At 40.1% G+C, this 20,689-nt stretch overlaps 1 protein-coding gene across 1 annotated transcript; it reads left to right on the top strand.

Moving 5' to 3' along the window:
* The first annotated feature begins 15,251 nt into the window (after nucleotides 1-15,251).
* LOC132896842 (keratin, type II cytoskeletal cochleal-like) lies at nucleotides 15,252-19,555 on the top strand. The gene is made up of 9 exons (XM_060937949.1): nucleotides 15,252-15,962; nucleotides 17,123-17,331; nucleotides 17,430-17,490; nucleotides 17,576-17,671; nucleotides 17,797-17,961; nucleotides 18,053-18,178; nucleotides 18,342-18,562; nucleotides 18,648-18,706; nucleotides 18,847-19,555. Exons 1-9 carry the CDS (start codon nucleotides 15,333-15,335, stop codon nucleotides 19,203-19,205), a joined length of 1,926 nt encoding a protein of 641 aa, XP_060793932.1. The 5' UTR covers nucleotides 15,252-15,332; the 3' UTR covers nucleotides 19,206-19,555.
* The last annotated feature ends 1,134 nt before the right edge of the window (nucleotides 19,556-20,689 follow it).

Genomic DNA, 20,689 nt, shown 5'->3' with positions numbered 1-20,689 from the left:
GGAGCTTGTGTCTTTTTGATACCTGTCATTCTATTGCTAAAAAAAATTACTTGGCCAAAATATTTAAGTATAAAGGTTAGTTAAATTAGTTGGCACTCCATGCCTATGGGTTTCCGCATTTCTAACATACTCATGATGCAAAATGTGCAGTGAAATGCCCTGTACTCTCTCATGAACTGTAGTTATGTGATTTGACTTTTTCTTCTGACATCTGTTCTTCAATATTTATTTAAAAAAAAAAAACTTTACTGATGCAATTCAGTTGTGTTACATTTGTGTTACAAGGAAAGTAGAAGGAAAAAGACTCCAAACACTTAACCAAGTACCACATAGGTTTGAAATTACACATAAACACAAAGTTAAAGTGCTATTAAATAGCTTCAGAAGCCACTCACCAAGCATACCAGCTGTAAGGAAAGACCACTTGAAGTATGTAACAATGACTTATGGATCATCTCACTCAAAATGGTTATTTTACACGATGCAATCATTTGGTTGTGGATGAAAAATAAACCAGAAGTTTCTGGGGGTGAAAAAAGCAACCAGGAGAGGGTTTGGGGTGCACACCCATTAAGACCAAGTCATGTTTTATGCCATAGGCCTGCTTGTAACTCCCTTATAAGTGGCTGTCAAAGAAAAACAATACATGCTTAACACGACATACTGTACATCACAACAGCAATGTACATTATTGTCATAGTAATTTATTATTATTATTATTATTATTAGTAGTAGTAGTAGTAGTAATATTAATATTAGTATTATTAGTAGTATTAATGGTAGTAGTAGTACTTCAGTAGCATAATTACTCGTGCCACAATGTTTATTTTATGTGTTCACAGACTTTTATAGTGACTGCTTTGTAACTAGGTTTCTTTTACTATGGGATCCGCATTGATGTCAACATGTGTTACTCTTATAGAGTGTACTTTGAGATGTGTTTGCAGCGTTTTGATCACTGGAGCGCATTTTAAGCATAAAATGAGCTGTTATGCCAAACTGCTGGTGAAAATATTACAACAAGCTCCTGTTAGCTGTATTATAAATATCTATTTTGCATAAAACAGTTGTTCCCAACAGAGTTCCCAAGGAACCCTTAAAGATTAAAGAGCTGCTAGAGGCAACAACTTAATGCCTAAAGAAAAGTTCAGTGGAAGATTTACTGAAAAGCAATCATCTGTTTGTCTCTTTTGGAAATACAATTTTTAAATCTTAAAATGTTTTCCAGAAAATCTATAAGGCTGCTTTTGCTGGAGCATTATTTTTTCAGTTATGGCATTGAAATGTACTTGAAATCTGTGCTTATAATCAAAAGGATGTTTAATCGTTGCAATTCAAAAAGGCATCATGTTGGGTTTCATTGAGTTTTTGTAAACAGTGGCAGGAAAAGTATACGTCATATACAGTGCCTTGCAAAAGTATTCATCCCCCTTGGTGTTTATCCTGTTTTGTCGCATTACAAGCTGGAATTAAAATGGATTTTGGGGGGATTAGCACCATTTGATTTACACAACATGCCTACCACTTTAAAGGTGCACATTGTTTTTGTTTTTTTATTGTGACACAAACAATAATTAAGATGAAAAAACAGAAATCTGGAGTGTGCATAAGTATTCCCCCCCAAGCCAATACTTTATAGAGCCACCTTTTGCTACAATTACAGCTGCAAGTCTCTTGTGGTATGTCTCTATTAGCTTAGCACATCTAATCACTGGGATTTTTGCCCATTCCTCAAGGCAAAACTGCTCCAACTCCTTCAAGTTAGATGGGTTGCGTTGGTGTACAGCAATCTTCAAGCTATGCCACAGATTCTCGATTGGATTGAGGTCTGGGCTTTGACTAGGCCATTCCAACACATTTAAATGTTTCCCTTTAAACCACTCCAGTGTAGCTTTAGCAGTATGTTTAGGGTCATTGTTCTGCTAGAACGTGAACCTTCGTCCCAGTCTCAAACCTCTGGCTGACTCAAACAGGTTTTCCTCCAGAATTGCCCTGTATTTAATGCCATCCATCTTTCCTTCAGTCCTGACCAGCTTTCCTGTCCCTGCAGATGAAAAACATTCCCACAGCATGATGCTGCCACCACCATGCTTCATTGTAGGGATGGTGTTCTCAGGCTGTTGGGTTTGCACCACACATGGCGTTTCCCCATAATGGCCAAAAAGTTCAATTTTTGTCTCATTTGACCAGAGAATCTTCTTCCATGTGTCTGGGGAGTCTGCCACATGCTGTTGGGCAAACTCCAAACATGATTTTTTAAGCAATTACTTTTTTCTGGCCATTCTTCCATAAAGCCCCACTCTGTGGAGCGTATGGCTTAAAATGGTCCTATGGACAGATATTCCCATCTCCGCTGTGGCTCTTTGCAGCTCCCTCAGCATTTTCGGTGGTGTCTTTGTTGCATCTCTGATTAATGCCCTCCTTGCCTGGTCTGTGAGTTTTAATGGGCAGGCTTCTCTTGTCAGGTTTGTAGTGGTGCAATATTCTTTCCATTTTGCTATAATGGATTTAATGGTGCTCCCTGGGACATTCAAAGTTTGGGATATTTTTTATGACCCAACCCTGATCTATGCTTCTCCACAACTTTGTCTCTGATCTGTTTGGAGGCTCCTTGGTTTTCATGTTGCTTGGTTAGTAGTGTAGCAGAGTCAGGGTCCTTCCAGAACAGGTTGATTTATACAGACATCATGTGACAGATCATGTAACACTTTGATTGCACACAGGTGGATCTTAATCAACTAATTATGTGACTTATGAAGTGAATTGTGCCAGGGAACAGACAGGAGAGGAGATCAAATGCGCTCAAACCACAGTTTATTAGTAATAGGGAAAAGGGGAGTTGGAAGAATGTATGTGGGTGAAGTCCAGTGGCAGGAGAACTGAGAAGCAGGGATAGCTGGTGGTGACATCTGAGGTCTCCCATCCAAGTACTGACCAGGCCCAACCCTGCTTAGCAGCAGAGATGAGACAGGACCAGGTGTAGTCAGAGAGGTGTGGCTGTAGGGCTGACAGTGCTAGGGTTACAGGCAGTCTCCCAGCAAACAGTTCCTCAGCAGGCAGGAGATAGAGAGCAGGCTGGAACACAGAGTCACAAATCAGGTAGCAGGATAGGAGGCAGAAATGCAGGGTCAGGTTACCAGGACAGAAGAGTAGGACTCCAGGCAGGGTAGCTCACACCCGGCAGACGGAAAGGCAGGCGAGCAGCAGGGCTGGGCGAACTGGAGATCAGGCGTAGGTACAGGAGGGGCAGGCAAGAGGCAGAGTCGACAGAACAGAAGGCAGATCAGGTTACCGGGGCTGGAGAGCAGACAGAGTCAGACAGAACAGGAAATCTTCAGGAGTCAGAGTAGTAGGAACACAGAGCAGGTATCAGGCTGAGAGTTGCAGACGATCTGACACAGGAGCTAGGGAGAACTGCAGCTTAAATACACACGGGGGAGAGCAGGTGATCGGCAACAGCCAATGACAGTCACTGAAAGATAATAAGAGGAAGTGAGTGCGGGCGTGGCCGGTAATGCTGAGTGGAGATGTTACCTGAAGAGAGAAGCCCACAGGTAGGACCATGACAGAATTGGTTGGACCAGCTCTTATTTAGGGGTTTCATACGAAAGGGGGTGAATACTTATGCACACTCCAGATTTCTGTTTTTTCATCTTAATTATTGTTTGTGTCACAATAAAAAAAAGTGCACCTTTAAAGTGGTAGGCATGTTGTGTAAATCAAATGGTACTAACCCTCCAAAAATCCATTTTAATTCCAGCTTGTAATGCAACCAAGGGGGATGAATACTTTTGCAAGGTGCTGTACATCATCACAAAGACCAAGCTGTTAATCTGCTGTTCTCTTCCCATAGCAAACTGCTGCTTCTTTCTGGACCACAAACAATATTTACTTGCTCGTATGAATGCACAGAAATAAGAACATGTTTATAATATTGCTTAATATTAACTACGTCATTTTATAGGTGCCATCTATTGGGGGGGGCATGGTGTCAGTTCCCCTGACCCCCCCCCCCATCCGCACTATACAAAACAACTGAAAATTCATCATTTTAAAAACAATCAGCTAATATAATTCTCATGTCTATATCTACACCTGTTGTGTAGAAACATTATCATTGCAAGAGTGCCAAATCTGAGTACAGTATTAGTGAGTGTCCTTATTAAAAGACAGCGTTATTTAAGTTTTTGTTTTTATTGTGTAATTTTTTGCACCCCCAATATTTAACCCAATCAACACTCATGTCTCATTTACAGTGTATTATACTGTATAAAATCCTCCCCGAATTGTTAGAGGGTGTCCAAGATGGCTTTAGTAAATGATTAATTAATTATGTATGAATAGATTAAATGACCCCTGGTTTCATTTTTTTAGGTTTATCTACAACAACAACAACAACAATAATAATAATAATAATAATAATAATAATAATAATAATCTTTATTTATACAGGTGACACCCTTCAGCATAGCTGTTCTCCCAGGTGCCCCAATACAAAATAAAATACAAAATTATAATGAATAGGATAATTGCAACTATTTACAATATGAGATACGATATCAAAGAAGTATAACATACAATAATTACTCTATTAAAGTATATGCACTAGTAGGTATAGGTATATATACATGCTGCAGTGATGCTGGCATTTTTAAACACCTCAGTGTCAGTATTGGGTTGACAACGATGAAGGACTACAGGATGATTTACACAAACTGTGCATGGGAAAGATGAGCTGTAGTCTCTAACTGTACAAACCCCATTTCCAGAAAAGTTGGGATATTTTCTAAAATGCAATAAAAACAAAAATCTGTGATTTGTTAATCCATGTGAACCTTTATTGAATTAACAAAATACAAGGAAAAGATTTTCAACAGTTTTACTGACCAACTTAGTTGTATTTTGTAAATAGAAATGAAGTTAGAATTTGATGCCTGCAACACACTCAAAAAAGTTGGGACAGAGGCAAAATAAGACTGAAAAGTTGATAGGTTAATTGGTAACATGATTGGATATAAAAGGAGCAGCGCCAAAGGCTCAGCCTTTTCAAGCAAGGATGGGTCGTAGCTTACTCCTTTGTGCCAAACTCTGTGACAGAATTGTTCGTCAATTCAAAAAGAACATTTCTCAACACAAGATTGTAGAGAATTTAGGTCTTTCAAAATCTACAGTATATAATATTGTGAAACGATTCAGGGAATTTGGAAACATCTCAGTGCGTAAAGGGCAAGGACAGAAACCACTGTTGAATGTACGGTACATGACCTTCAAGCCCTCAGGCAGCACTGTCTCAGAAACCGTCATGCTCATATAGCAAATATAGCCACATTGACTCAGGAGTACTTCAGAAAACCGGTGTCACTTAACAGAGTCCACCGCTGCATCCAGAAATGCAACCTGAAACTGTATTATGCAAGGAGGAAGCCATTCATCAATTCTATACAGAAACGCCACTGATTTCTCTGGGCCCAAACTCATCTCAGATGGACCAAAAGACAGTGGAAACGTGTGCTGTGGTCAGGTAAGTCCACATTTCAACTTATTTTCAGGAAAACCGGATATTAAGTTCTCAGTGCAAAAGGTGAATATGACCATCCAGTTTGTTATCAGAGCAAAAGTGCAAAAGCCAGCATCTGTGATGGTATGGGGGGCATCAGTGCCCATGGCATGGGTGAGTGTGTGAAGGTACCATTGACACAGAGGCATTGATTGGGATTTTAGAGAGACATATGTTGCCATCAAGGTGACGACTCTTCCCGGGAAGTCCATGCTTATTTAAGTAGGACAATGCCAGGCCTCATTCTGCACAGGCTACAGCAGCATGGCTTTGCAGACACAGAGTACGTGTGCTTGACTGACCTGCTGCCAGTCCATTGTGTCTCCTATTGAGAATGTATGGCACATCATGAAGAGGAGAATCAGACAACAGTGCCCACAGACTGTACAGCTGAAGTCTTGTATCAAGAAAGAATGGACAAAAATTCCTACTGAAAAACTGCAAGAATTCATATCCTCAGATCCCATATGATTAAAAAGTGCTATTAAAAGGAAAGGTGATGTAATACAATGGTAATAATGCCTCTGTCCCAACGTTTTTGAGTGTGTTGCAGGCATCAAATCCTAACTCCATTTATGTTTACAAAATGCAATTAAGTTGGTCAGTAAAACTACCGAAAATCTTTTCTTTGTAAATTTTTTAGTTAAACAAAGGTTCACATGAAAATATCCCAAGTTTTCTGGAAATGGGTTTGCACATCTGCAACACTGACCAGTTAGGTGTGTCTAACAAAATGGCTGAAAATATCTGTATAACAACAGATGATCTACATTACAAAGTTCACCTCTATGGCAAAAAAAAAAAAAGAAAAAAAGGCAACTGACTGAATATTCATAGCTTCTTCAGCTTACACAAACATATTAATGTCCTCATGGCTTCTTGAGTTGTGTTTAATTTTATAAGTAATATATTCCTTTCAACGAATATGCAGTGGTTTATTTTTTTCCTGAAATGTAACTACAAGTATTGGAAAGCTACAGAGGAAAGCAGGTATTCATGTATCACACTTTTATTGCAACATATGCATTCCCAGGTCTGATGAGGTGTTATGTTGCAGTCTCTCTGGGATTGTCAGGGTCAAAGGTCATTATATCCATGTGTATAAGACCTGTAAGAAAAAACATCCCACCAAAATTAGCCTATGTAACAGATTTTTATGATTATTTTAGGTATTACTAAGCAGGGCTTCGAACCAGAATTTTTTTCCTATTGGTTTGTTCCGAACAGAAACGGAATTTTAACGTTTCCGGTTTTGGGTTCCACCATTAAATAGACGTTCCCGAACCGGTTAGAACAAAAAAATTTCGTTCCCGGAACGGTTAATTACGTTCCCTGTCAGCTGTTTAACAAATGGCTATAAAATTATGTCTCTGTCTCATCCAGCTTAAGCCAAATGTAGGCTAATTCTATTACAACCTTCATTAAATAAGACAAGAAATAATTCAAAACTATTATTTCAAATGTTGGCGATTTGGATTCTCAGTATGTCTTCCCATCTACACAAACAGAAAAAGTGCTAAAAATGAAAGATAATTCATTTAGTGCGTTACCAAAGGCTAGTCAGACCCTATACAGGGCTTTCCACAAGCGCCGGCTGCCGGCCATACAGCCGGCACACAATTAAGTCCAGCCGGCTACTTTAATGACTATTATTTTTGTAGCCCACAGGTTCTAAATATTAATTTTCGATTTTTTTTTTTTTAATTGAAGAAAAGTTTGGTAGTACAGAACCATTATGGTACATATTCTTCTTGTTTTATAGATTTTTTAACAAACAGAGAGTAAACAGACCCATCCAATGCCCACCCCTACTTCCCACACACACTGCCTTGTGATGACTGAAATAAAAAATAAAAAAAAAATGTGCACATAAGATGTATTAAGGTAGAAAATAAATAAATAAATAAAATGAGTAAGTAAATAAATTAATAAAACTTAAAATCAAAATAAGATATAGCACGTCTCGCTCCTAATGAAGATGTCTGAGGACATTGTGCATACACTCATGTATATGTGCAGTTACATGTGCAGTACATTAACTTATCTTATACACAGATGTATGTATAATTTTTATAGATGCTAATGCCGGGTCGCAATATGTGGTCTTAGGGGAGAGTGGGAAGGGTTTGAAAGTATGAGATCAATGGGTCCCACAATTTATGAAATGATTTTTTTGATCCTCTGATGAAGTATTTGATTTTTTCTAATTTTAGAAAAAGCATTAAGTCACTGAGCCAAGTTGATGCTTTTGGAGGGTGAGGGGATTTCCACTGTAAGACAAGCCTTCTACGAGCCAAAAGAGAGCCAAAAGCAAAAGCATTTACTTGCTTGGATGTCATTGGGATCTCAGGATCCACTATTCCAAAAATGGCAAGTTCTGCAGTGGGTTGTATATTGGTATCAAACGCCTCGTTCAAAGTTTTGCAGACATCTGACCAAAAGTCTATTAACTTTGGGCAGGACCAAAATGCATGAGTCATGTTAGCTGAAGGTGAATTACAGCGATCACACCTATCTTCAATGTCTGGATATATCTTGGACAACTTTGATTTGGTGTAGTATGTCCTGTGCAAAACTTTGAATTGTATTAAGCTCAGGCGTGCACAAGATGTTGTGCCGTTGACTGTATTTTGAGCATATTCCCAAATAGTGTCTGAAATTTCTGTTCCCAGTTCTTCCTCCCAGTCATTTTTGAATTTATCTAGTGTTACACATTGAATGGAAGAGATTAAATTGTAGATGGATGAAATTTGACCTTTGTGTACCATGTTGATCCCCAGAACCTTCTCCAGCCCTGATTCCACTGGCAAGTGTGGGAAAGTTGGGCTTAGTGTCCACATGAAATGTCGAACCTGGAGGTATCTAAAATAATCTGAACGTTGCAATTGGTATTTGCCAGCTATTTCAGTAAAACTACCAAAAATACCATCTATATAGAAATCAACACACCTATCCAAACCTTTCCTTTGCCATTCAGTAAATGTATGGTCTAGCTGGGCAGCTGGAAAGAGGTGGTTTTTACAGATTGGACTGTATAAGGAAAATTCTGTGAGTTTAAAATGTTGTCTAAACTGTGCCCATATTTTGAGAGTTGAGGTTACTATTGGGCTGGACGTAAAATGTGAGGGTGATAGTGGTAGTTTAGCCGTTATCAAAACAGAGAGTGAAGTGGATAGACAAGAATTTGCCTCGATTTGGCACCAGTCTGCGTCTGGGGTTTGAAACCAGTATATAACTTTGTGTATGTTACAAGCCCAGTAATAATATTTCAAGTTGGGAAGTGCTAGGCCGCCTACATCTCTGGGCCTTTCCAGAAGTTCCCTGCGAATTCTGGGGTTTTTACAGTCCCATAGAAATGAAGAGAGTAGCTTGTTCAGTGATTGAAAGAATGACTTAGGAAGGAAGATAGGAAGACACTGAAACAAATATAAGAATCTAGGGAGCACATTCATTTTTATGCAGTTCGCTCTACCTGCAAGTGATAATTGGAGTGCAGACCATCTTTTAATATCAGATTCTAGATTATTAATAAGAGGGGTAATGTTTTTGTTGAAGAGATCAGGAAAAGAACGGGTGATATTTATACCAAGGTATCTAAAGCCAGATTTTGATATGCGGAATGGAAGTTCACTGTCTGAAAGTTGAAGTGCCAAAGTATTGATGGGAAAACATTCACTTTTAGCTAGGTTTAATTTGTAACCAGAAAACACACCAAACTCTTTTAAAGAGTTGATAATAAAAGGAACACATCTGACTGGATCTGAAATGTACAGCAAAAGGTCGTCAGCATAGAGAGATAGCCTATGCTCAGTTCCCATTCTATGGATGCCCTGTATGTTAGTAGAAGATCTTAGCTTAATGGACAGGGGTTCAATCGCCAGTGCAAACAACAGAGGGCTAAGGGGGCACCCTTGTCGGGTGCCCCTTGACAAATGAAAGAATTGAGAGGCTACCCTGTTAGTCAGCACTGATGCTTTGGGTGAAGCGTATAACAGGTTGATCCAAGAGATAAATGTAGTACCAAAGCCAAATCTCTCTAATACAGCAAATAAGTAAGGCATTTCTATTCTATCAAAAGCTTTCTCTGCGTCCAGGGAGACAACCACCTCTGGCACCCCCCTGGACGCTGGGGAGTGAATAACATTAAGCAATTTCCTGATATTTACAAAAGGATGTCGGTTCCTCATAAAACCAGTCTGGTCCATTGAGATAATAGGAGATATGACTTTGTCTAATCTTAAAGCTAGGAGCTTAGCTAATATTTTAACGTCTGTATTTAAAAGAGAGATTGGTCGATAGGAACCACACTCAAGTGGATCCTTACCTGGTTTTAGAATGAGTGAGATGGAGGCCTCAGTAAGACTATGTGGAAGAGTGTTTTGTTCTAAAGAGTAATTATACATTTCTGACAAGATTGGAGCTAGCTTTGCACTAAACTTTTTATAAAATTCGACAGGGTAGCCGTCAGGACCTGGAGTTTTATTATTCTGCATGTTCTTAATGGCATCTGCAATTTCCTGTAATTGTAGAGGTTTATCTAACTCGTCTCTCGCAGCGTCTTCTAGAGAGGGGAATTCAAGGTCATCTAAAAACTCTTTCATGTTTGAGGTGTCTTGTGGGAATGTAGATGTATACAATTCTGAGTAGAATTCTTTGAAGGTGGCATTTATCTCCCTTGGGTCTATGGTTAATACTTGTGAAGATGTACGAATCTGTGGGATCAGGCGTGAGGCAGCTCTACTTTTTAATTGATAGGCCAAAAGACGGCTAGCTTTGTCACCATGCTCGTAGTAATGTCCTTTGGACCATAGCAGGTGCTTCTCAGTTCTTTCCAGGGATAACAAGTCATACTGAGTTTTCAGTTCAATTCTAACTTTGTTTAGCTCCGGTGTGGGGGTTATAGAATATTGGTGGTCTATTTTTTTAATTGCTGAAATAAGCTCTTTCTCCTTCCGCTTCTTTTCCTTATTACGTGAATGTGGAGTATGAAATGATCTCACCTCTTATGACAACTTTTAGTGTCTCCCACAGAGTAGATGGAGAAATTGAGTCACTTCTGTTGAATTCTAGAAACTCATCTATGGCCCCTGAAATGTGTTTGCAGAATTTATTATCAGCTAGTAGGGCAGTGTTTAATCTCCAGGTATTATGTTGTGTAAGATTTTGTGAAAATGTTATATCAAGGATTACAGGCGCGTGGTCGGACTCTACAATGGCCATATATTCAACTTTCTCAACAGCAGGGAGAAATGTTTTGTCAATAAAGAAATAGTCTATCCTGCTGTATGTGTGATGTACATTAGAATAAAAGGAAAAATCCTTTTTCTGGGGATATAAAAATCTCCATGGGTCCACACAACCAATCTTATGCGTTAAGTCAGAAAGTATTTGAGACATTTTAGATCGGGTAAGGGTTTTAGGACATGAGCGGTCCCATAGACGGGTCAATTACAGTATTAAAATCACCAGCTAGGATAAGCCTGTGTGTGTCCAAGTCTGGCATGAGGGAGAAAAGTTTAGAAATAAAGCTGCTGTCATCCCAGTTTGGGGCATACACATTTACAAGTATTATGGGGATGTTGAAGAGAGAACCTGGCACAATTAGAAATCTGCCTTGAGGATCACAGATTACTTTGGATGGAGTAAATAATATGCTTTTATGGATTAATATTGATACCCCGCGCGCTTTAGTAGTGAAGCTGGAGTGAAAGCTTTGACCAACCCAATTCTTCTTGAGTCTAATCTGATCTGCAGCTGTAATATGGGTCTCTTGCAAAAACGCGAGACCCACCTTTAACTTTTTTAAATGGGAAAAGACACGTGCTCTTTTAATTGGCCCATTGAGCCCTTTAACGTTCCAACTTATAAATCGTATTGGTGAAGAGGAAACATTACGCCCGACATTATGTGTATTACCATCAGACATATCCAAATAAGACATACAGGAGAAAAAATGGGAGGTAATGAGACGAGTCTATAACTAAATAAAATGTTTTCATGTATTTAAATGCACATAAGAAAAAATAAATCCCTTTGGCAGTGTGTCCCCTTTTAATAAAACAAAAACCTATCCAAGCCCCTGAAAGTGCCCTCCCCATCTTAAACAAACTATATACAATACCTATGTCTGTCATCTGAACAGAGACAAACTGCAGGCGTTGTTCTAATAATATCAGAGTCTTCCGATACATTCCAAACCGTCTTATAGGCTGTGGAGCAATGACCGTTAAACTGTCATTGAGTTGGAGTGGAGATTAATGACCATGGTTAACAAAGTAGTCGTAGAGTTCACCAAAATTATCGTGAAAGAAGAAAAAAAAAAAAAAAGGAGTGAAAAGGAGAGAGAGAGAGAGAAGGCCAACTAAAGTGCACTAACCCCACTGTCACATTAAGGCTGTGGAGTAGGTGGGCACACGTCATTAGAATTAAATTACAGTTACAAAAAAAAAAAAAATTATAGAGAGAATAGAAGGACCGGTAAGGCCTGATGTGTACCAAATATGTCATTACAGTCAGTAGGGTAGACATAAGCATGGCGAGTTTAAGTCAGAGTTCAAGCACTGCAGGTTACTGTCCCTCAACAGGCTGTAAACCAGAGCCTGGGTGTTGTCATTCTGTGGTACCTGGCGCCATAACCCGACGGTGATAGAATGTCTGTGCCTCCTCCGGTGTGTCGAAGTCCAGGGTGTCCCCTTCGAAGAACACACGTAGTGTGGCTGGAAACCGGAGTCGGAACTTTATCCCCTTTGAGTAAAGTGCGTGCTTGATGTCGTTGAATCCCTTCCGTTTCTTCGATACACTCGTGCTGAAGTCTGGGTAAATCCGAACAGTGACGTTCTTGTATTGCAAGGTGTTCTGCCTGGCAAAATTTAAGAGACGTTCCTTATCTTGAAACCGGTTAAAGCACACCAGGAATGTTCGTGGGTTTTGCGCAGCAGTCGCTGGGGCATTCCCTACTCGATGCGCTCTCTCCAAGACTGGCGCCGAGTCGAATAGGTTTTCGCCTGTGAGCTCCATCAGCATTTTGGACATAAATGCCACAGTGTCTTGGTTGCCTTCACTGCCTTCTAAAACATTTACGATTCTCAAATTGTGACGGCGTGAACGGTTTTCAAGACCTTCAATGCGATCGAGCAGTGCTGCATTCTGCTTTTGTAGAGAGTCAATGGCTAGCTCCGCTGCAGTGACTTTCTCGAAATTATCACCTGCTAAAGTTTCTACGTCGGTCAGGCGAGTTTGAAAACCATTCACCGTTTATCGCAAGGCGTCGACAGAAGCTTGTAGAGGTCCGATAGATTCCTGGATGAGACTGGAAATGTCCTCCTTTATGCTGGCACGTTGTTTAGACAGTTCTTGCACTAACTGGGTCATTGATATTCCTTCTTCTTGGGAGGGACGGTTAGCAGGAGACGCCATTGCAGCTAACTTGTTGGCGATTGTATTTCTTGTGTTCGGTGGAGCAGAATTCGGCTTCTGTCTTGAAGATTTGCTCATCATCTGTTTGTAACTAAAACGTATATACTCCTTTCCCCGTTAATAAAATTGGGTTTTATTGGCCACTGGACAGTTAATTTAAAAGTTACTTTCAAGCGTGGTCAGAGCTCCTCACCCTTGCTGCCTATCTATCCATGGCACCGGAAGCCACCTCTCATTAATTTTCGATTTTAATAAAATTAAATGTTCATCTAATGGACTGACAATGTCAAACTGAACCGCACTCATTTAAGTTGTGATTCACGCTGTTTGTACCGATAATAACCACAAATTCCCTGCCGACTTCGTTGATCCGCGGCCCCGACATGCGGTGTGCGCGTGCGTGCACTCGGCGGAGTTAATTTTGTGTTTAACACCCCCCCCCCCCCCCCCCCCCCCCCGGCTGGCTACTTATTTGTCATGGCTGGCTAGTATGAGCCTTAGTGGAAAGCCCCGTATGCATTGTTAGGCTAACAGAGGTTAACGTCATTTAATGTTCGCGAGCCTCTCATTAACGTGGACAAATATATTGATATCGTGTTTGAAATTGACATTTTTGAATAACGACAGACTGCAATATTTACCTCTTATTTAAGATGTGGAGACGTGATAGTAGTCCACCCTCCCACTCTCTCCATTCAGTCAGCGAACGTCACACAGGAAGTGAACCCCAGCGGGTCATAGAAACTTGCGCAGGAGAAGAATGACTTTTTTATTTGTAGGCTACGGAAACTTTGAGGAACGAAATAAAAACCGGTATTAACTGGTTACCATTATTTTTAATAAGTGTTTCTGTTCCAGAACATAAAAAATAATAAAGTTTCTCTTTTCGTTTCTGTTCCATGTGAAATAGAAAAAGTTCCCGGTTTTCGTTTTCGTTCCTTGAACCGGTTCAAAGCCCTGTTACTAAGTGCTAGATTTGAAGAAAAAATACAACTCTGATTCCAGAAAAGTTGGGACACTGTGTAAACTGTAAATAAAAACAGAATGCGATAATTTGCAAATCATGGAAGCCGTATATTTCATTGAAAATAGTACAAAGACAACATATCAAATATTGAAACTGAGAAATTTTATTGTTTTTTGAAAAATATATGCTCATTTTGAATTTGATGTCAGCAGCACATTTCAGAAAAGTTGGAACGGGCAACAAAAGTCTGAAAAAGTTGTGTAATGCTCAAAAAAAAAAAACAACAATTTGGTTAATTGGCAACAGGTCAGTGACATGACTGGGTGTAAAAAGAGCATCCCAGAGAGGTAGAGTCTCTCAGAAGTAAAGATGGGGAGGGGTTCACTGCTCTGTGAAAGACTGCGTGGGCAAACAGTGCAAAAAATTAAGAATAACGTTCCTCAATGTAAAATTGCAAAGACTTTGGGGATCAAATCATCTATGGTACATAATATCATGAAAAGATTCAGAGAATCTAGAGAAATCTCTGTATGCAAGAGACAAGGCTGAAAACTGACACTGGATGCCTGTGCTCTTCAGAGCCTCAGGTGACACTCCATTAAAAGCAGGCACATGTCTGTAGTGGAAATCACTGTATGGGCTCAGGAACACTTCAGAAAACCATCGTCTGTGAAAACAGTTTGTTACTACATCCACAAATGTAAGTTAAAACCAGATATAAACAATATCCAGTTACACCTCCACCTTCTCTGGGCCCAATATTCCAGTGCACTGAAATATTAGCCCCTATAAAATAGTCATGGTGTGAGTGATTTTCTCTAAATATGAGGCTCTTTGCATGCAGTTCACGCCATTGTCACATCAACCACTAAATAACCTGGTGTGCCTAGAAGTAGGGAATAATAACTTGTCTGAGTGAACAGAAACCAATCTGTCTTAATGGATATTAGACTACATGAGAGAGCGAGATTGCATGCACTGTTATTGTCTGAAAGGCCTTCATTAAATATAAGCCTATTCAAAATTCCTACTGTTGTTTAAAACAGATTGCAATAAAGCCTGCAAAATATTTCTACTTGAAAAAAGTTTACCAAGAATATAAATGTATGAAAACTGACTTTCTCTAGTGTATATGATGCAGCAGGGTGTGTCAAAGACTCCTTCCCTCATAAACCATCTTACCTGTTGAACATGACACATGTTTACGCCAACCTGCTCAGAGGAGATGGGGAGGATGTGCCAGAGGCAGTGTGGGAGGGACTATGACTCCTCCTGCTTGCAGCATAGACTTTAAAAAGCTGTCCACCTCCACAGAGAAGGCACTCAGAAGGAATAGCCTCTTAGTAAGCTCTCTAGCTTACTCTCCATTTTCTCATTCTATCACCAGCAGCCATGAGCATCAAGCTCAGCAACACCTCCTTATCATCCAGGGGAAGCACTGAACATGGCTACAGAAGTGGCTTTATCGGAAAGCGCTTCTCCAGCCAGTCCTATACTGCACCCAGCAGCTCCAGGATAAGCTATGGTGGTGGCTTCCGCTACGGTGGTGTCAGTGCTGGTGGTGGTCGTGGCATTACCGCTAGCTCAGGCTATAGCCTAGGCAGCAGTGCAGGAGGTTTCAGAAAAAGCTATGGTACAGCTCTTGGAACTAGTTTAGCTGCAAGTGGTGTCTATGGTGCAGGTGGTGGTTTCAGTAGATATGTTGGTTATGGTGCAGGTGATGGTTTCGGTCGAGGAGGTAGTTTCAGTGGAGGTGGTTCTTTCGGTGCAGGTGGTGTTTTAGGTGGAGGTGCTAGTTTAGGTCCAGGATTAGGATTTGGAGGATTAGATGGAGGACCAGGACAAGGTGGGTTCGGCATCGATCCAGGTTTTGTGGCACCCCCAATCACTGCTGTCACAGTCAACCCAAGCCTCCTTGTCCCCCTTAACTTGGAGATTGACCCCGCCATCCAGGACGTCCGCACAAAAGAGAAAGAGGAGATCAAGACACTCAACAACCGTTTTGCCTCCTTTATCGACAAGGTGGGTCTTCTGCTTTCTCAATGCCTTGTGCACATTGTTGGTGTAACTTATTTTTTATACATAGATCTTAGGGAATTGCACAGTGGTGCCCATTCCACTGAAATTCATTCAGATAACAGTATAGTCTCAGAGGAGGCCATTCATACATTTCAGAATGACTGTCAGAGGTTTAATGTCATTCTTATTAAGTCTTTCACAGCCAGTAGCCTAGATTTGGGAAATCTGGCCTTGCTGTGTTTAAATAGATGAAATCTTAAATGAAAAAAAAAAAAGTTTAATTTGAATTGGATGTAATTTGTGCAAGACTAGGTGATTTTGCTGAAATATGTCTCTAACAACAACAGTTTATATTCAGTGAGGGTCTAGCTTGGAAACCTTAGCCCATGCTGCTCTAAATGAGTGCATGGATCAAGTTATCCATCTACACTGTTGGAGGAACTATATGTAAGTGTGTCTGGGTGGGGTAGGGGGGAGTGAGGTGATCTATGTGTTTTGGATGCAGTGTTGCAAAACTACTTAATTTTAGAGGTTTCTCTTAAAGGGAGTGGCAGAAGCACCTATGCGTTATGTTGCACAGAACTGTGCATGACCAGTACATGCAGGCAAACCTGTCCATTAAATACCGTGTCAGGATTTTTACAGTGTGGTTATGGATCCTGTTCACAATTTTCATTGGTCCTGGTAAGATCCATTTCCATAATTTGATGAAGCTTAATTCATAAAAGCCTGAAGGCATTTATTATAATATCCATATTATTACAACTTTGCAGAGTTCAAAGCCACATTTTTTTCAGCTTTGAATACCCAAAACTACTGTAATTGTCAATATAAGCCTAAGCCCTTGTCGTAAAGAGTGTCTCATTGTGCCTGTTTAGGCCTGGCAATATTGTTACCAAAGGGCACCTAGGGCGCTTGCTAAGGAGCTTTGCCAGGGATGTGCTAAAATCATACGCCAGATAGACAAAATATGGGCTGAGGACAACAGTGATCACTTCTGCCTTAACCATTCTAGACTGTTTGATGGCTCACAGCCAGAGACAGTGGGTTAGAAATGAGCTAGTATTTTGAAGATATATCAGTGAGCAAAAATCCCCTTAGAAATCATTAATCCTTTTCTAAATATTTGAATCCATTTATATATGGGGTCACCATTTCTGTAGGTGCGTTTCCTGGAGCAGCAGAACAAGATGTTGGAGACCAAGTGGAATCTTCTTCAGGAACAGACAATATCACGTACCAACATTGATGGCATGTTCCAGACCTACATTGCCAACCTGCGCAGACACTTGGATAACCTTGGAAATGAGAATATTAAGCTGGAGGGAGATCTGAAGAACATGCAGGGCCTGGTGGAGGACTACAAAAACAAGTAAGTTATTTAAACTGTGCCTTGCTGATGCTCGTGAAATTGGGTATGTCATATTTGCATTATTTCATGGGTTGAATTTTTCACTCGTTTCTTTGTAGGTATGAAGATGAAATCAACAAGCGTGCTGTTGCAGAGAACGATTTTGTTCTCCTAAAGAAGGCAAGAACCTTTATTATTCTCTTTGTGCAATTTTATTCAAATGTTGAAGCATACCTTATTTTAAATCATACCTGTCTTCCACTAGGATGTCGATGGAACCTACATACAAAAGGTTGAGCTTGAAGCTAAAGTTGATGCATTACAGGATGAGATCAACTTTCTCAGAGCTGTGTATGATGCGGTAAGAGAACGATCCCATTACATTTTCACTGTGATCAAAAGTCTGTGCAGTGCGTGCACTTGTTTTATAAAAGCGAGAACTCAGGTGTTGTAAAATATTTCACATTTGGTGCCTTACACTTTCAGGAACTGCTGGAGCTTCAGGGACAGATCAAAGACACATCGGTTGTTGTCGAGATGGACAACAGTCGCAAGCTGGACATGGATGCCATTGTGTCTGAGGTCCGTGCTCAGTATGAGGAAATTGCCAGTCGCACTCGCAGTGAGACTGAGACATGGTACAAGCAGAAGGTAAGAGACTTTGGACACTGGGAAAAATAATTATTAAGATAATTATATTAAGAGCCACTGAGTATGTACTTTTCTTTATCTCATTTACCAGTTTGAGGAAATGCAGACATCTGCTGGCTACTATGGTGGCGATCTTCAGAGCACCAAGGTTGAGCTTACAGAACTCAACCGCCTGATCACACAACTCCAGACTGAAATTGAGACAGTCAAGGGACAGGTGAGCTATGGTCTTAGCGTTTCTGGTTCAGGTGTCTAACTTAGTTGGGCAAAATTAAAGTTCATACTGATACTCTCACAAAATTCTACTCTGGGGGAATACATGCTTCTCAGATAGCTGTTTCAATTGTAGACGGTTTCTTCGTTTTCTTTTTTTTTTGCAGCGTACCAGCCTGGAGACACAGATAACAGAGGCTGAGGAACAAGGTGAGCTGGCAGTGAAAGATGCCAGACTACGTATTAAGGAACTCGAAGTAGCCCTGTATAATGCTAAGGAGGACATGGCCCGACAAGTTCATGAATACCAGGAGCTTATGAATGTCAAACTGGCCCTGGACATTGAAATCGCCACCTACAAAAAACTCCTGGAAGGAGAAGAGACTAGGTCAGTCATTTGATAAGAAGATATTATTCCTTAAAACTGCATGCTTGATTTGTCTCTAAAGTGCATGGTTTGAATCCATCCACAGGATTGCCACTGGTGGTGGAACTGCAACGATCCATATTCAGAAAGTTAGCAGTGGTGTTGGTATGTGTTATATAAATATTTTTTGTACTAATATTCACTTGATTTTAAGAAATACATCTATATTTCATTACATGTATCAGGAAAGTCCAGATCGGGAAACCCATTTTTTAATGCATGTTTTGTATTTTGTTTTTTTCCAGGCTCTGGATACAGTGGCAGTTTTGGCTACGGCGGGGGTACTGGCCTGGGCAGTGGCAGCTTTGGGATAGGCAGTGGTAGTGGCTGCTTTGGGATAGACAGTGGTAGTGGTGGCTTTGGGATAGGCAGTGGTAGTGGTGGCTTTGGGATAGGCAGTGGTAGCTTTGGCATTAGAAGTGGCCCCTATAAGATAGGTGCTGGTGGTAGCAGCGGCAGCTTTAGTTTGGGTGATGCCTTGGGTGGTGGCTTGGGTGGCGGTGGTACACTTGGTATTGCCTATGGCGGTGCCTCTGGAATCACTGCGCGTGGTGTTAGTGGATATTCCTTGTCTCGTCCTAGGCCACGTCTAAACATCCTGTGACCACCTAGCCCATCCATGACAACCTCCAGATCCACGTTTTCCTTAACTGCCTTCAGTAATTAAAAAAAAAAAAAAAACCTCACTAATCGGCCACAGCCATAACACCACCATCTGTCATTCAATACCCCTTTCCCCACCATTACCACCACTCCTACCCATTTATCATGTCCAACCCATGCTATAGGTATTTATAGAGCATCTACTGACTCGTTTCAAATATGTTTACATGTGTCTCACACATAGCATATCATCTCAATGCAACATAAGAACAGTGGATGTTTTATATCTACAAAATGGTATTATGAGTTCAAGTGTGTAAAGAATAAAACAATTAAAGAGAGACAACAGAAGGAGCTTGTGTCTTTTTGATACCTGTCATTCTATTGCTAAAAAAAATTACTTGGCCCAAATATTTAAGTATAAAGGTTAGTTAAATTAGTTGGCACTCCATGCCTATGGGTTTCCGCATTTCTAACATACTCATGATGCAAAATGTGCAGTGAAATGCCCTGTACTCTCTCATGAACTGTAGTTATGTGATTTGACTTTTTCTTCTGACATCTGTTCTTCAATATTTATTTAAAAAAAAAAAACTTTACTGATGCAATTCAGTTGTGTTACATTTGTATTACAAGGAAAGTAGAAGGAAAAAGACTCCAAACACTTAACCAAGTACCACATAGGTTTGAAATTACACATAAACACAAAGTTAAAGTGCTATTAAATAGCTTCAGAAGCCACTCACCAAGCATACCAGCTGTAAGGAAAGACCACTTGAAGTATGTAACAATGACTTATGGATCATCTCACTCAAAATGGTTATTTTACACGATGCAATCATTTGGTTGTGGATGAAAAATAAACCAGAAGTTTCTGGGGGTGAAAAAAGCAACCAGGAGAGGGTTTGGGGTGCACACCCATTAAGACCAAGTCATGTTTTATGCCATAGGCCTGCTTGTAACTCCCTTATAAGTGGCTGTCAAAGAAAAACAATACATGCTTAACACGACATACTGTACATCACAACAGCAATGTACATTATTGTCATAGTAATTTATTATTATTATTATTATTATTATTATTAGTAGTAGTAGTAATATTAATATTAGTATTATTAGTAGTATTAATGGTAGTAGTAGTACTTCAGTAGCATAATTACTCGTGCCACAATGTTTATTTTATGTGTTCACAGACTTTTATAGTGACTGCTTTGTAACTAGATTTCTTTTACTATGGGATCCGCATTGATGTCAACATGTGTTACTCTTATAGAGTGTACTTTGAGATGTGTTTGCAGCGTTTTGATCACTGGAGCGCATTTTAAGCATAAAATGAGCTGTTATGCCAAACTGCTGGTGAAAATATTACAACAAGCTCCTGTTAGCTGTATTATAAATATCTATTTTGCATAAAACAGTTGTTCCCAACAGAGTTCCCAAGGAACCCTTAAAGATTAAAGAGCTGCTAGAGGCAACAACTTAATG

This window comes from Neoarius graeffei, chromosome 13 (genome assembly GCF_027579695.1).
Source record: "Neoarius graeffei isolate fNeoGra1 chromosome 13, fNeoGra1.pri, whole genome shotgun sequence".
Taxonomy (NCBI): Eukaryota; Metazoa; Chordata; class Actinopteri; order Siluriformes; family Ariidae; genus Neoarius; species Neoarius graeffei.
The sequence above is the reverse complement of the archived record's forward strand: the minus strand, read 5'-3'. Positions and strand labels throughout refer to the sequence as shown.

Coding starts and splice junctions, on each gene's coding strand:
- LOC132896842 (XM_060937949.1), top strand. CDS start 15,333: ATGAGCATCAAGCTCAGCAACACCTCCTTATCATCCAGGGGAAGCACT. Junction 17,491..17,575: donor ATTTTGTTCTCCTAAAGAAG/GCAAGAACCTTT, acceptor GTCTTCCACTAG/GATGTCGATGGAACCTACAT. Junction 17,672..17,796: donor TCAGAGCTGTGTATGATGCG/GTAAGAGAACGA, acceptor TTACACTTTCAG/GAACTGCTGGAGCTTCAGGG.